This window comes from Gouania willdenowi, chromosome 1, assembly GCF_900634775.1.
Source record: "Gouania willdenowi chromosome 1, fGouWil2.1, whole genome shotgun sequence".
In the NCBI taxonomy this organism is placed as follows: Eukaryota; Metazoa; Chordata; class Actinopteri; order Blenniiformes; family Gobiesocidae; genus Gouania; species Gouania willdenowi.
Window position 1 is genome coordinate 24082065 of NC_041044.1, and position 13224 is coordinate 24095288.

At 37.4% G+C, this 13224-nt stretch overlaps 2 protein-coding genes across 3 annotated transcripts; one reads left to right on the forward strand and one right to left on the reverse strand.

Annotated features, from left to right (window-relative positions):
- Nucleotides 1–471: 471 nt before the first annotated feature.
- On the reverse strand, nucleotides 472–5064 carry LOC114466013 (zinc finger BED domain-containing protein 1-like). Its single transcript, XM_028451436.1, has 2 exons — nucleotides 4726–5064; nucleotides 472–2579 (listed from the first exon to the last, which is right to left on the reverse strand). The coding sequence occupies exons 1-2, from the start codon at nucleotides 5012–5014 to the stop codon at nucleotides 994–996; spliced, it is 1875 nt and encodes a 624-aa protein (XP_028307237.1). The 5' UTR covers nucleotides 5015–5064; the 3' UTR covers nucleotides 472–993.
- Nucleotides 5065–5570: 506 nt separating this feature from the next.
- polg2 (polymerase (DNA directed), gamma 2, accessory subunit) lies at nucleotides 5571–12737 on the forward strand. Of its 2 annotated transcripts, none has more exons than XM_028449568.1 (8): nucleotides 5571–6197; nucleotides 8254–8359; nucleotides 9939–10047; nucleotides 10212–10397; nucleotides 11448–11585; nucleotides 11768–11848; nucleotides 11927–12027; nucleotides 12368–12737. In XM_028449568.1, exons 1-8 carry the CDS (start codon nucleotides 5747–5749, stop codon nucleotides 12531–12533), a joined length of 1338 nt encoding a protein of 445 aa, XP_028305369.1. In that variant the 5' UTR covers nucleotides 5571–5746; the 3' UTR covers nucleotides 12534–12737. The 2 variants fall into 2 exon arrangements, with proteins under 2 accessions (XP_028305369.1, XP_028305377.1); XM_028449576.1 differs by having other exon boundaries at nucleotides 9942–10047.
- The last annotated feature ends 487 nt before the right edge of the window (nucleotides 12738–13224 follow it).

Here is a 13224-nt window from a genome sequence, read left to right on the forward strand (position 1 = left end):
TGTCAAAATAATGTAATTTAATATGGATTTGTGAATTATCCTACGCTACTGATGTTTAAAATAAATTCTGCCAAGGATATTGGTTAATGAACAAAAGCAAACTGCTGTCAAAAGCTTATTGTTGGACTTGATGAAAGTACAAAGTGTTTCTACTCTATTCTTTGGCAAGATGCAATTAAATATGTAAATGATAAATTGAGGACATTTCAACCTTCAGTTATTTTATTTATTTTTTTTACAAATCTGCCATTACATTTGTAAATGGGACAAATCCAATGCAATATTTCTGAGCTACTTAATATTTGAAAAGTAATTCATTTCTTCTGTCATATCAAGCTTTTCAATTTTATTTTCATGTCTTGTGTGCATTTGTGTCAGGTGACCTGTCCATAGTGCACTTTTTTCTACCTTTGCATTCACTCAAGTTTCCTTAGACCTCAATGAGGCATTAAATCCAATCTCACAACAAAAAAAAACCCCATTTCATTTATTAACAACTGAGATGCGTGGAGGCAGTGTTGTTTGGTCATAAAAACACTATCTGAACATACAAACACTTGTTTCTTGACTTGTTCCTGTGTAGCTCATTTAAATGTCAAATGCAAATCAAGGGTTAAGATCAACCTTGCGTTAAACTGCATTAAAAATGTGTAAATGCAACACCTCAACCACATTCTTTGCTTCTGTATAGTAGAGAAAAGCTGTTTTTTAAAGAAAAATTAGGCATTCAGAAAGAACACATTCTAACATTCAATTTAACTTAAATTGTTTTACTGTAAAGGCAATATCAAATCTGAACTTCAAGAACAAAGAAATAATGTACAGTATACAATTGTTTTACCAACAATATTTGCCGTTACAAAGCAGGTGGCAGTGTGATTTTTATGATTAAAAAAAAAAAAGATTTCACTAGATTGTCTGTATTTTACTGGTTGGTGCAATATTATTAACCATGCCGGTTGGCATGCTAGATCATTTAGCCACAAAATTGTTTTACTCAAGATGTAGATTACTGTTGAGGAAAAGCAACATGTTGATATTTTCAGGTTCAAGCCAGCTTCTCTTTTGATTTACTGTTTCTCCATCTTCAGATAAGAGTCTTTCAGCTGGTACTGAGGTGCCAACTGTTCCAAGATATTTTTTCGCCACTTTACTGAGCAATGGGTACATTTCTGCATTGTTTTTCCACCACAACAAAGGGTCCTCACTCCTTGGGATTAGTCTCTCCTCCATGTATCTGCTCATCTCATTATGTGGATTTGTGGTTGCAGTCTGCCTATCCCGGGAAGCCACGATACTTATGTCAAACTCCTGCCATAACCCTGTGTTTGATGTCGAACAGCTTCCACTGTTGTGTTCGGTGTTTGCGGTTGACGATTTCACTTCCAACAAGCCATCAGTTGATTTAATAAAAACGGACTGTTCGCTGCTTGTTGTCTGTCCATCAAAGCTACAGAGTGACTGCATCTCACTGATAAGCTTTGACTTAATAATTTCAACATTTCTAGCATCAATAAAGACGAGGCTTTTAAACCGTGGGTCGAGAATGGTGCTGGCTTCGATTGTAAAGTTGTGTTCCAAATTCTGAAAGTGCTGCTTGCACTGTGTTGCAAGCATTGACGCCAGCCTGTTGTGTAACCCAGCAGATGTGGTGGCTTTTTGGAGCAACCACACCAGAGGCAGGACTTTTGAAACAGTTACAAGCTGCTCTCCTAAGACTTCCTGTGTAGCCTCATCAAAGGGCTTGAGGGCTTTAATGGTTTGGCTGATCGTTGACCATTCCTCCTCGGTCAAGCACAACGCACTTTTCCCGCTCAGACAAAGGGCTGTGACCACCGCCTGTTGTTGATCGCTCAGCTTCTTCAACATATCCAACACTGAAGTCCATCTAGTCTCCACTGCTTTGATGAGCTTTTCCTCGGGCATCTGCAGTTGACGTTGTACCTCTTTCAGCATGTCGGATGCTTTTCTGCATTGATGGAAAAAGGCAACGATTTCACAACATTTCTCCAGGGTGGGGGTAAGCTCAGCGTCAGCTTTAATGGCATCCTTGACCACCGAGTTGAGTGTGTGTGCAAAACACATTACATGTTCCCACTGGCATTTCTTCACAGCTGAGATCATGTTGGCTTTGTTGTTTGTAACAACAGCATGGACCTTGGTTGCAATTCCCCAGTCATTGGAGACCTCTAGTAGGAGTTCAGATATATCATCTGCTGTGTGCTGTGGAGCCAAAGGGGCCGTCAGCAGGTTACAGGTCTCCATCTTCCAGTTCTGATCAACAAAATGTCCCCACACTGTCAAATAGGATTCATTTGTGTTCGATGTCCACATATCAGTGGTTAAGACTACAGAGCTAGCATATTCAAGAGATTGTTTCAGGGTAGTTTGGACTTTTTCATAAAGTTGAGGAATTTCCTCTTCCACCAAACTTTTCTTATCAGGAATGTGATAACTGGGATCCAACACTTTCACAAAGTGACGAAAACCGGCGTTTTCCACAATTGAAACAGGTGTTAAGTCACTGACTATCATCTTGATGAGGCTCTCTGTAATGTGTCCGGCTTTGGGCAATTTATCTGAAAGAAAGTGAAAAAAATATTTTTTTGTTATAACATGGATAATCCTATAATATAACCAATCTATTCTGATGAATCTAAAATGTATCATGAGTCTTAATTAATATAAACAAAACATCTCGAATAAACACTTTTGGCCGTATTTTCTAATTAATTATAAACTTTATTTATAGAGCCCTTTTCCAAACACGTTACAAAGTGTTTCCAAAGGCAGCTATACATTAAAAAATAAAATATATAGAGTCTTGGCAAGAGATTAAAACAGTTTAGGAAACAGAAACATAAAACAAGTTAGAAGTTATTTAAAATCAGGGAAGGCTCTCTGATAAATGCATGTTTTAAGAAGTGATTATATATTGTTACAGACCTGATCTCTTTGGTTAGCTCATTATTCCAGAATACATTTCAAACTCACAAACCTTAACATTTTGTCACTGGATTGAGGGAACGTGACCTTGGCCACATTAAAAAATATATTGTAATATATTGCAAGACATTTTTGGATTTTTTATTAACATTAATTTAATTATGAACACTTGTATAACATTAACATGACCATATTTTAATTTTCAGAAAAAGGCCACTTAGATCGTCACTTAAATCAGGGAATGTGATTCTGAACATAGTCATTTTGGCCGTGTCTATTCATACGGAACCCCCTCATTGGCCAGTTTAGGTGACGTGATAGGTGCACCACATGACTTAAAGTACAGTCAGTTTTATTTTAGCTCATATTTATTTTTAGCTACCCCGCTAACCCTTTTATTTTAGCCCTAACCCTAAACCAGGAAATACCATAAATGTTTACTTTTTTTGTTTATATATTTTTAACTGTAACCCTAACCTAGGAAATACCCTAAAATGTAAATTTTTTTCACATATGTATTTTTAATGTTAAAATGAAAAAATATATATATGAAAAAAGCAGGATTGGAACCCACAGCAGCGGAAAGATGAATTTTTGAGTCAGGCGCTTAGAATACACGGCCATCCTGGCACGGTGAAAACACACAGGTACATTACGCTTATGTAGAAAAGATATGGAAAACGTACATTTCCGTATCAGTAGTTCCGGGGTCTATAGATAAGGAAACGTATCGATAGACACTTCGTTAAATGTTCCCTTTAAACCAGTTAATATCTAAAGTATTCCTGCTCTCTACAATAGCTCTCATAATGTTTTTTCATCCTGGCAAGTTCCACTATTCTAGCCTAGTGATAGGCCACACCACTTCCTTACTTTTTGTAAGAAAGTGTTTAAAACATTAAATAATAAAAAGGATATTAGGATGGATACCAGGCTACCACTATTTATTCACCAGTCATATTGGTGGAGTTCAGCAACATCTGTAGCCACTCAGCCATTGAGATGGTGCAGTGATGGCAGCAATAACGTACTGTAGCAAATATTAAGGATGTTTTTTTCTTATACATTCAAACTTACAAATATCACAAATGAATATATAATGTCATCTTTTTATATTCTCCCTTTAATGAAGTGTTTCTAAACCTTCTTTAGGGAGGGCTGATGATGGTCACAACTATGCAGTAAAACAATTGTCCTTATTTCATTGCAATAACAGAACATGCATAGCTGTCGTGAAAATATTGCTCAACATGTAGTGTTGACGATAGACATAATGTGCAGACAAGGTTAAATAAATATATCAAAATAAAGTGACATACAGTGATGTTTTTGGTGTAATGTGACACCTAATTGATTAAAATTATCTTGTTTTCCCTTGTCTATTTCAACAATATTGTGTAAAATTTCACAGCCTCTATATTGCAATGACAAAGCTTTGGCAATACTTTAAATAAGAATCAAGAGGAATTATTCTAATATGGTATTGGTAACCACCATAAACCTATATTTTACCTCGTAATTTATTGACTTCGTTAAATTATAATTTGAGAACGCAAAAAACCACAATGTCATGGCGACTCTTGGGCTTAAATTCAATTCATTAAAAAAATAAAATAAAAAAATCGCAGAACTATTGACCTTTTTTTTTTTTTTTTAAATCACAGACAACTTCCTCCCTGGACCGGAAGTCTCGGACGTAAGAGAGAAAAATAATGATTTTTTTTTTTTTTCTCTCTCTCTCTTTTTTTCAGTCTGAAAACATAAAACACAAACCTTTACCTGGATCACTTTTAAATTTCTTGACAGTCTTTCGTGGTGCGCTCGGACACTTGATCTGCGGGACGGACGGCAGCAGAGACGTCTTTAATAACATCTTCTGGTTTGCATCATTGCGCCGTTCGGCCTCTTGGTAGGTGAACGGGTGCGTTGACTTTAGGTGTTTAAAAAGGTTGCTGGTGTTGTTGCAGTGTCGCACGTCTTTGTGGCAGATGCTGCACATAGCATTTCCCGGAGTAGTTGGAGAGAAATAACTCCAAACAACGCTTCTTTTCCTCTGCCGTCCCTCCATGATGCCGTCCCGCGGTGTCACAGAGACGCGCCGCACTGGCTTCTTCTTCTTCTTCTTCTTTGTCGTCGTATCTCGCGTTTTGCTGATTGGTCAACAATTGTAGGTGTAATACCGCCACCCAGTGGAGAAGAGTGTGGACAAAGGTAAAAAACCAGGGTTGGGGTCAATTATAATTTGATGTTTTAAGATATTTTTGAAGAACGTCATGATGATGACATGATTTGGTTTGAATTTTAAACTGGCATAAATGGTCAGTTTTGTATTCTATTTTGAAAGTGGCACATTTTGCCCTTTGAATAAGAAAAACATGTCTTATTTGTTATGATTATTATTGTTAATATGAATAATACAAATAATAATAAATGTTTCATATATATATATATAAGCGCTGGGCAATATATCTAGGTTCACGATATATTTATCTCCATTTTGGAGATATGGAAAATTACAATATCGTCTGTATCACTATATATATATATATATATATATATATATATATATATATATATATATCACTCCAGTTCAGTAGGGGGCGATAATGCGCTTCTAAGTTGGTTGTCAGTCACAAATAGAAGCGTGTTTGTGTCTTTGCACTTTTATCATAGATTGGCAACAATCTTTTTCAACACGTGGAAACCGGAAGCTTTCTGTCACATCTGTAAGCAGCGATTCCCATCTGGAATGAGCTTTTTCCTCTTTTGTTCAAAGGAGACAGAGCACCGCTGAGGATCCATGGTGTGTGTGGGAGCGTCCTGCACGAGGACTGTCCACAGACTGTGTGTGAGAGGACTCTGTAGTCCGTCCTACCCGGAGGATCAGGACCCAACCCGGCTCCTGCTGCAGCTCTGTGTGGACAGGTACTATGTCTCCCCAGGAGAAGCCAACAAAGGGCGCTTCCAGCGGGGTGTGTCCTGCTCCTACGGTCCTCTGGGAGCAGAGCTGCACAGGAACCTCTTAAGACAGTGGTGGCTCTCCGTGACCCGGTCCAAAGCAAGGGTGTTCGGGTTAAACACGCAGAGCATCGGTGGGGACCGAGCTACCAGACCGGGTCAGCTGAGGGTTGTGGACTGTGATGGTTTAACGCAGTTATTAAACAGACGTGATCTGAGCACCGAGCAGCTGGTCCAGGAGATGAAATCAGTCCTGCAGATGTCATCGCCTGTGAGGACCAACCTGCTTCAAGGTCAAATAACTTTATGCACCGAAATTATACATATATGGTACACACATATGGAGGTAGATTTGTGTCTTAATTATTCAATTAAAAAAAAAAAAATCAAAGAAGTGTTCAAATTCAATTATTTGGATCTCAAAAAAAAAAATTCTACATTTGAAAACTTTTTTTTTATTTAATAAAAAGGACACAAATCTACCTACACACACACACTGTACTAATTAGAGTTTGACCAATATTATGTTTTTTTTTTTAAAAAAAAATTGATATATCAGCCAATATATGATATAAGAACATTGATATATACACCATTGAACACATGAACACAAATTTGTATACCAAAATATCTATTTCGGAGGGACAATGCAATTCAACATAGATACAAAAGTTTGCGGCTGATGCAAATAGAGTATGTAGCTAATCCTAGTTCACAACTCCTGTCCCTGGTTGGACCTTTTTACTACAGTGAAATACATTCAACATGATAAAAACTTACCCATCCACAATACAAAGATTATTAAACATTCTCGCGCATATTTACAAATGTATGCAATTTAGCCTACAGGTTTTAAAATCTGATATGGTTTTGAGTTCAGTGGGTAATGGAATCCACAGCTTGGCACTTTTGTAAATGAAGGCAGACTGACCTAATGAAGTCCTGCAGTGTGTTATCTGACAGTTGTGATTGATGGAACCTCTGATTCGAGAAGAAGAAGCAAAACACTACTAAATAAAAATAAGGAACTTTAACTAGTAAGGTAGTAGTAACACTGTCAAAACAAGGGCCGTAAGGCCACTGATAAGAAAAGGCAAACTTGTGCAAACTGTATTTTTTAGAACTAGTGCATTGCCCATAGGGAGTAGGTATTGCTATAGGCAAGTGGGATTTTTAATATTTAGCACTGTAATACAGCATACATCTGCAGCTGAGAGAGAGAGAGAGAGAGCTGGATGAACAACGTTAGCAGGCAGTGGCAATGGATTAATAATGTAAACAAATTGTAAACGCACCAGCATGAAGTTATGCCTGAGAAACACTTTGAGACAGTGTAACTTACAGATGAGTGAAGACAGTATCCAGACATCCAGAATGTATAGGGCTAAGGGAGTGAAGATTTTATGGCTTAATGTTACTTGAGTAATCAAGAGTGTGACGTATAGCGGCTAGCTACGCACAAACATCCACAGATTCAGATTCCAGTTTGTTGTCCTCGCTGATCCGGATCTCCTCATACCGGAACAGACTCGGTCCGGACTCGTTTAGTGTCATTATACTATGTACTGCTCCAGCTCGCGCCGCTGCAGGTACAAATCTGCGGTCACGTGAAGCACTGGTACTGTACGTCCATTTATTGACTCGGGAGGTGGGGCGTGGGCAGTGTTGCCAACTCCTCAGTACAGAAAGTAGCTAATGGTGGTCCAAAAAGGCGCTAGAAGTCGCTAAATGACATAACACCTGTAGATTCTATGCAGTGTTCAACCTATCCTGAGTAACCATGCCGGCTCAATCCACAGTGATGATGTCATCAGTTCTAAAATTCCATAAAATTGTCCACTCCTGGTGGTCAATTTTATGAAATAATTTACGATTGGTATCATTGCAGTCCAAAGAAATCTGACGTTGCACACCATTGAGCCAAGCAGCAGCCATGTTGAAAGTCTCAGGTCAATCTGAGCCTGATTCGCAGAGATGTTTGAGGAACACAGATAGACACACACACACACAGACAGACAGAGATTCATTGCTTTTATAAAGAGATACAATGTAAAAAGAATATTCATAAATAAAGTTGCTTATGATTTATTTATTACTGCCGATTCAAAAGTGGCACCTTATAATGCAGAAAGCACAGAATGACAGAATTTTCAACAATAAAATTAATACATCAGTTACATATGATAGTCCAACCAATTAATCAGCCGATTTTGATTACTTGATGATAGCAAAAATCTTCCCTATCAGTCGGTCAGGCTGTAGTAATTTCCTGTTATTGTTAATGATGTTAATGTTGTTTTCCTAGTTTGTTTAGGCTTTACCTTTCTTTCATGTTGTGTTTGTGACTAGGTGCTCTGGAGCAGTTCGTTCCCTCATCAGAGCTGGTGAACAGGAAGTTACCGTTTGGTCTGGCTGAGGCTGGTCTGTGCTTTCAGCCTGCAAATGGCTCTGGTTGGTGAGGCTTCGTCTTTTCTCTGTCATCTGTTTCCAACTAGATTTACATCACGCCCATAACAATGGTACTGCTTTATCTGATTGTTTAGATTGGTTTTGGGTTGATTAGGAGAGAGAACCACATTAATTAGTGGATGCAAAATAACAAAAAGGCTACATAAATGTCATTTATTTTCTACACCAGGGGTGGGGAAACTTTTATGTTCAAGTCTTATTGAACATATGATGAACTAGGCCTGGGTGATAAAACGATAAAAATTAATATCTCGATAGAGATATAATCAATATCAATAGAAAATATGTCCAATAGAATGTTTGATGATTTCATTGAACACCGTTAGAAAAATCCCATAAACAACCCCTGACCCAGAACCGCAAGGTTTTCTGGGGGATGTAGGAAGAGAAATGGCTTGAGCCTCTCCAAAGTAGCTGTGTGTACATTAGCATTAGCCCCATTAGACAGTAATGTAACTATTGTGATTATTACACCAGAATATACTGTTAGTACTGCTCTCAGTGATTAAATAATCAAGCCTGATCTGGTTTAATTATAGGAAATCAGAAATATTTAGCCACCATAACTTTATGTAACTTATCAGATATAACGTAAACAATATTCAGCAGCAGTGGTTTACATTGAACACTAGATACGCTATTTGATATATTTTTTTAAGAAAAGAATTTCATTATAAATGAGGAAATAAATTGCCCCCATAATAATTTGTTAATTTCATACCCTGCTGTTCGTTTCATGTCAGAGATGTTAGTTATATATCAGGTGTGCACGGATTTATTATTTATGATTGTGTTGCACATTTTGTTTGATTAAGCATTTATTTAATGTCTAATATTTGTACATTCAATAGTTTATTGTTTAATTGAGGTTTTTTTCCATAGTTTTGTTGACCTTTTTTTAAATGTTAAAGCTGATATCTGGAGTTTCTGAGAAATCTATGTTTATGTATGATTCTTTTGAAATGCGAAAAAATACCTAACTCGTTTACTATGGTCTACTGCCAGTGGTCATTCATATACATTAATGTATATAAGTCCCTCCTTCGTCCTATAGTCCCCTATACAAATGGAAATGATCGCTGACTGCGCCCAGCCTGTGAATGTGGAACTGTGCACGGAAACAAGGCCGCGCGACAAAACAGCAAACAGATAAATATGATTTTGGCTCTTACCTGACCCATAGACCTATATCAATGTGACCCGATGCGACCTTGTTATGATGCGCGTGCAGAAAAGTAGAGGCGTGGCTTCTGGTAGATTGCAGAGGCTGTGGGTGGAAGTGGAGCTGTTGAGGGCGGGACATCGAGAAGTCCTCTCAGAAACTGAATAGCAGCTTTAAAAATTATTTTTAAAAATAAAAGTATTCAAATTTCAGATTTTTTTCTTCTGGTCCTTATTTTGAATTGGTTTTTAAAAAAATGAATCAATTATTATCGATATTGAATGATATGAGACACGTATATCGTGATACATTTTTCAGGCTTATCGCCCAGCCGTATGATGAATATGATTATCATATGATAAATTGTCATTAGAACATTTTAAAGTAGCCCTTTTTTTTCAAGCAGGCCAGCCGAGGTCACTCAGACGTCTCTCGTGTGGTTCTGTTCTCCTCGCACCTCCTCACAGTGGTTGGACCACTGGACGCGACAGAGGCTGAAGTGGTGGAGAAAAGTGAGTAAAAATGACTTAAAAACAATGTTGACCAAAAAAACAACATGTAGGTTGACAGCGTGCTGCTCTGTCCCTCTTTACCATGTGAAATAGGCAAACGTTTTCTTTGTACCTCACATCTACTCACGTCTGCCCTACTTATATTCTTTTGCCTGTGTTGTTAGTTTGCCCTGTTTCTGTCAGACTTCAGCACCAGTGAGGTGCTGGGGGAGGATCTGGAGGAGGCAACTACCCGGGGTGTGAGGATCACGTATGATTTCCCTTGGGGGAAAGAGACGCTGGAAACACTGTGGAGTCGAGGGGAAAGTGAGCTGTTGCAGATTTATGGAGGCGAACGCTCTAAACTACAGGTAATACATTGCTTTATGGTCAGAGATATCAACTATGCCAGGGTTTTTCAACCTTGTGGGGTTGCCTGAAATGTCTAATAATTGCTGATTGAAAATTAAAATTAAAATGACACAATCTTAAAAAACTGTATTCTAGACTTTTACTTTGTCAAATGTGAATCTAGTTGATGATGATGATGATAATAATAATAATAATAAAATGCAGTTAAAAAAATATCTGAGCCGGTCACTAATCCTGGCTACTTTGTATTTGGTCAGGGACGTATAGGGATTTTCACTGCATGATATTTCATAAAATGGGCATCATCTGGCAAGGTTTGCATGAATATTATGATGCAAATAAATCTAAAAATACTTTGAAATCTTATACAGGACTATAATTGAACTAAAATAGGGCATACGATACATTTAAATAGATTTAGAGTAATTTTAAAGATTTTTTCAAAACAGCAGTCATGGCCAGACAGTAACACCAACTGATATTTTGACACTTTGAATAACAGAATAAATTACTGAAGTAATAAAGTAACATTTAAAAAATAAAAAATGCACATACAGTATATACAATACAGTATATACCTTTTTTTTAACTAAAAGAAATGCAGTTGGACAGAATATTTAGGTGTCACATCATTGACCCAATATAGTATAACAAACATGATCAAAAAGTAATTCTAAAAAAAAAAAAAAAATGTCTTTGGGGTTGCCAGAAATTCTTGATGTCAAAATGGGGTCACGATCCAAAAAAAGGTTGGGAACCACTGCACATTACCATTAAGCATGTGTTTCCAGTACAGCTCTAATCCATCACTTCATTGCTCTTTTTAGGGTAAAGTTGTTTTTTAGCCCTGATTGTCAAACCCTCAGAATCAATCCTGTTGAATGTTGTTGGTTTATCTCAAAGTTGACCTGGCAAAATAATGACTGGATGGAAGTTGGAGCTTGCAGCCACTTTGACTGTACATCATGTAAATTACAGTTTTATAACATTACAAATGGGTAATCACTGATGTTGCATTGTGTGTAACGTTATGTTATTGTTCACATCAGTGCCGAGATGGATCAAAGACGGTTCCACACGTTGTATCCATGACGGGGAACATGGACCGCGGTGTGTTGGCCTTTCTGTCTAACTCGTTCCAGCAGCTGAAGAGCGATGATGGCAAACAGAAGCTGCAGCACAGAAAGGTGACTGTCTTCTTAGTATCACTGATCATATACAGTATTGTTATCTTCGTGAAAAGGGAACATCTAGATTTTTTGTCACTTGTTTATTTTTTTGTTTTGACCTGTTTTATGACAAACTCGTATTAATCAATCTTTACTTATTGGAACAATCACTGAATATTTGTGCCCACTTTTAATTTCAGGTACTTAAGTTGCATCCAGTATTGACTCCAGTCAAAGTATCTCTAAACATCAGTAGGGGAGCCACGTTGGAGCTTAGACAGGTAAGACATCAGGCTACACATTAGTGGAACACGTCGTTAAAAGGGGTAAAATGCTCATTTGTTTCAACTATCATTAAGGTATGTGAAGGACTTCTGCAGGAGTTCCTGGAAGCTGATATCACTGTCTGGCCTGGATATCTTGAAACACTGCAAACATCAATGGAGCAGTTAAACAGGAAGTAAGTGACTGTTGTGTAGTTTTGATCCAAAGCCATTCATCTGTGTTGGAAAGTAAGGCTACTTTCATAGCTGTAGAGTCCCAGACTCAGGCTGAATTATAAGGTTTCATTTATTCACAAAACTTGATCTTATCTGATATAGACTTGGTCTACGTGTTCACATCGGCCCAAACGAGGCAGACTTTTTTGGAAAACCAATCTTAGAGTGGTTAAAAGTAAACGCTCCAGGATTCAGCAGAGTGAATGCACCCTTAAGAAAAAAAACAGATACTGAACAAAATCCTGAGTTGTCACATTGTTTGCATTCAGGTAGCTTTGAGTATGTGTCTTTGCTTTGCAGGTATGATGAGATGGGAGTGCTCTTTACTGTGTTCATCAGCGAGACAACTTTGGAAAGTGGCCTCGTTCAGGTTCGAAGCAGAGACACAATTATCAAAGAGACCATGCACATTTCACAAATCAGGAATTTTATCTCCAGATACATTTCTGCTGCAGACAATATATGAAACTTCAAGGGTTGTTTTTCTGTATTTGTTTTAAGACATTTGAACACAAAACGATCTATAACATCAATGAGTTTGCTGCTCTTTAATCTGTCAGATTTTTATTCAAAGATAATCTTGTTCTGTTTGGCAGATTATGCTTTTGTGCGTCTCTGTTCATACAAAGTTGGATTTTTTCAAGGGGACTCTAGTGTTGGAAGTTTTCATGCGCAGATTTTATTTAAATATATATATATATATATATATATATATATATATATTTGTTTTCTCTCTCTCTTTGATCTTCTCATTTTATGCTAAAGAGTTTTCCTTTTAAACAGCCTCCTTTGAATTGAACTCTGGTGAATATTAGTACTCTCTGTTAACTTGTGCATGTTTTTAATAAATGCCATTTTGCAATAATATAAGTTGTGTTCCCTCAATATTCTTGCACCTCTTTTGCAATAAGCAAAATTGTTTAAAAAGCCTCTCCATATTTCAGTGTTTCACACCCGTCTATGAGAGGCCAAAATGAAACCCACACCAGTAATTATGAAATGATGAACATGAATTACAAAATGGAAATAGAGACGATTGTTATGATGTCAGAGTTGGTAACATAAAAAACCTCACCAAAAAAACTTGCCCTGACTGATATAGGGCATCATTTATGAAGTAAGATCCACAAATAAAGTGCCTGCACTCAAAATGTGCA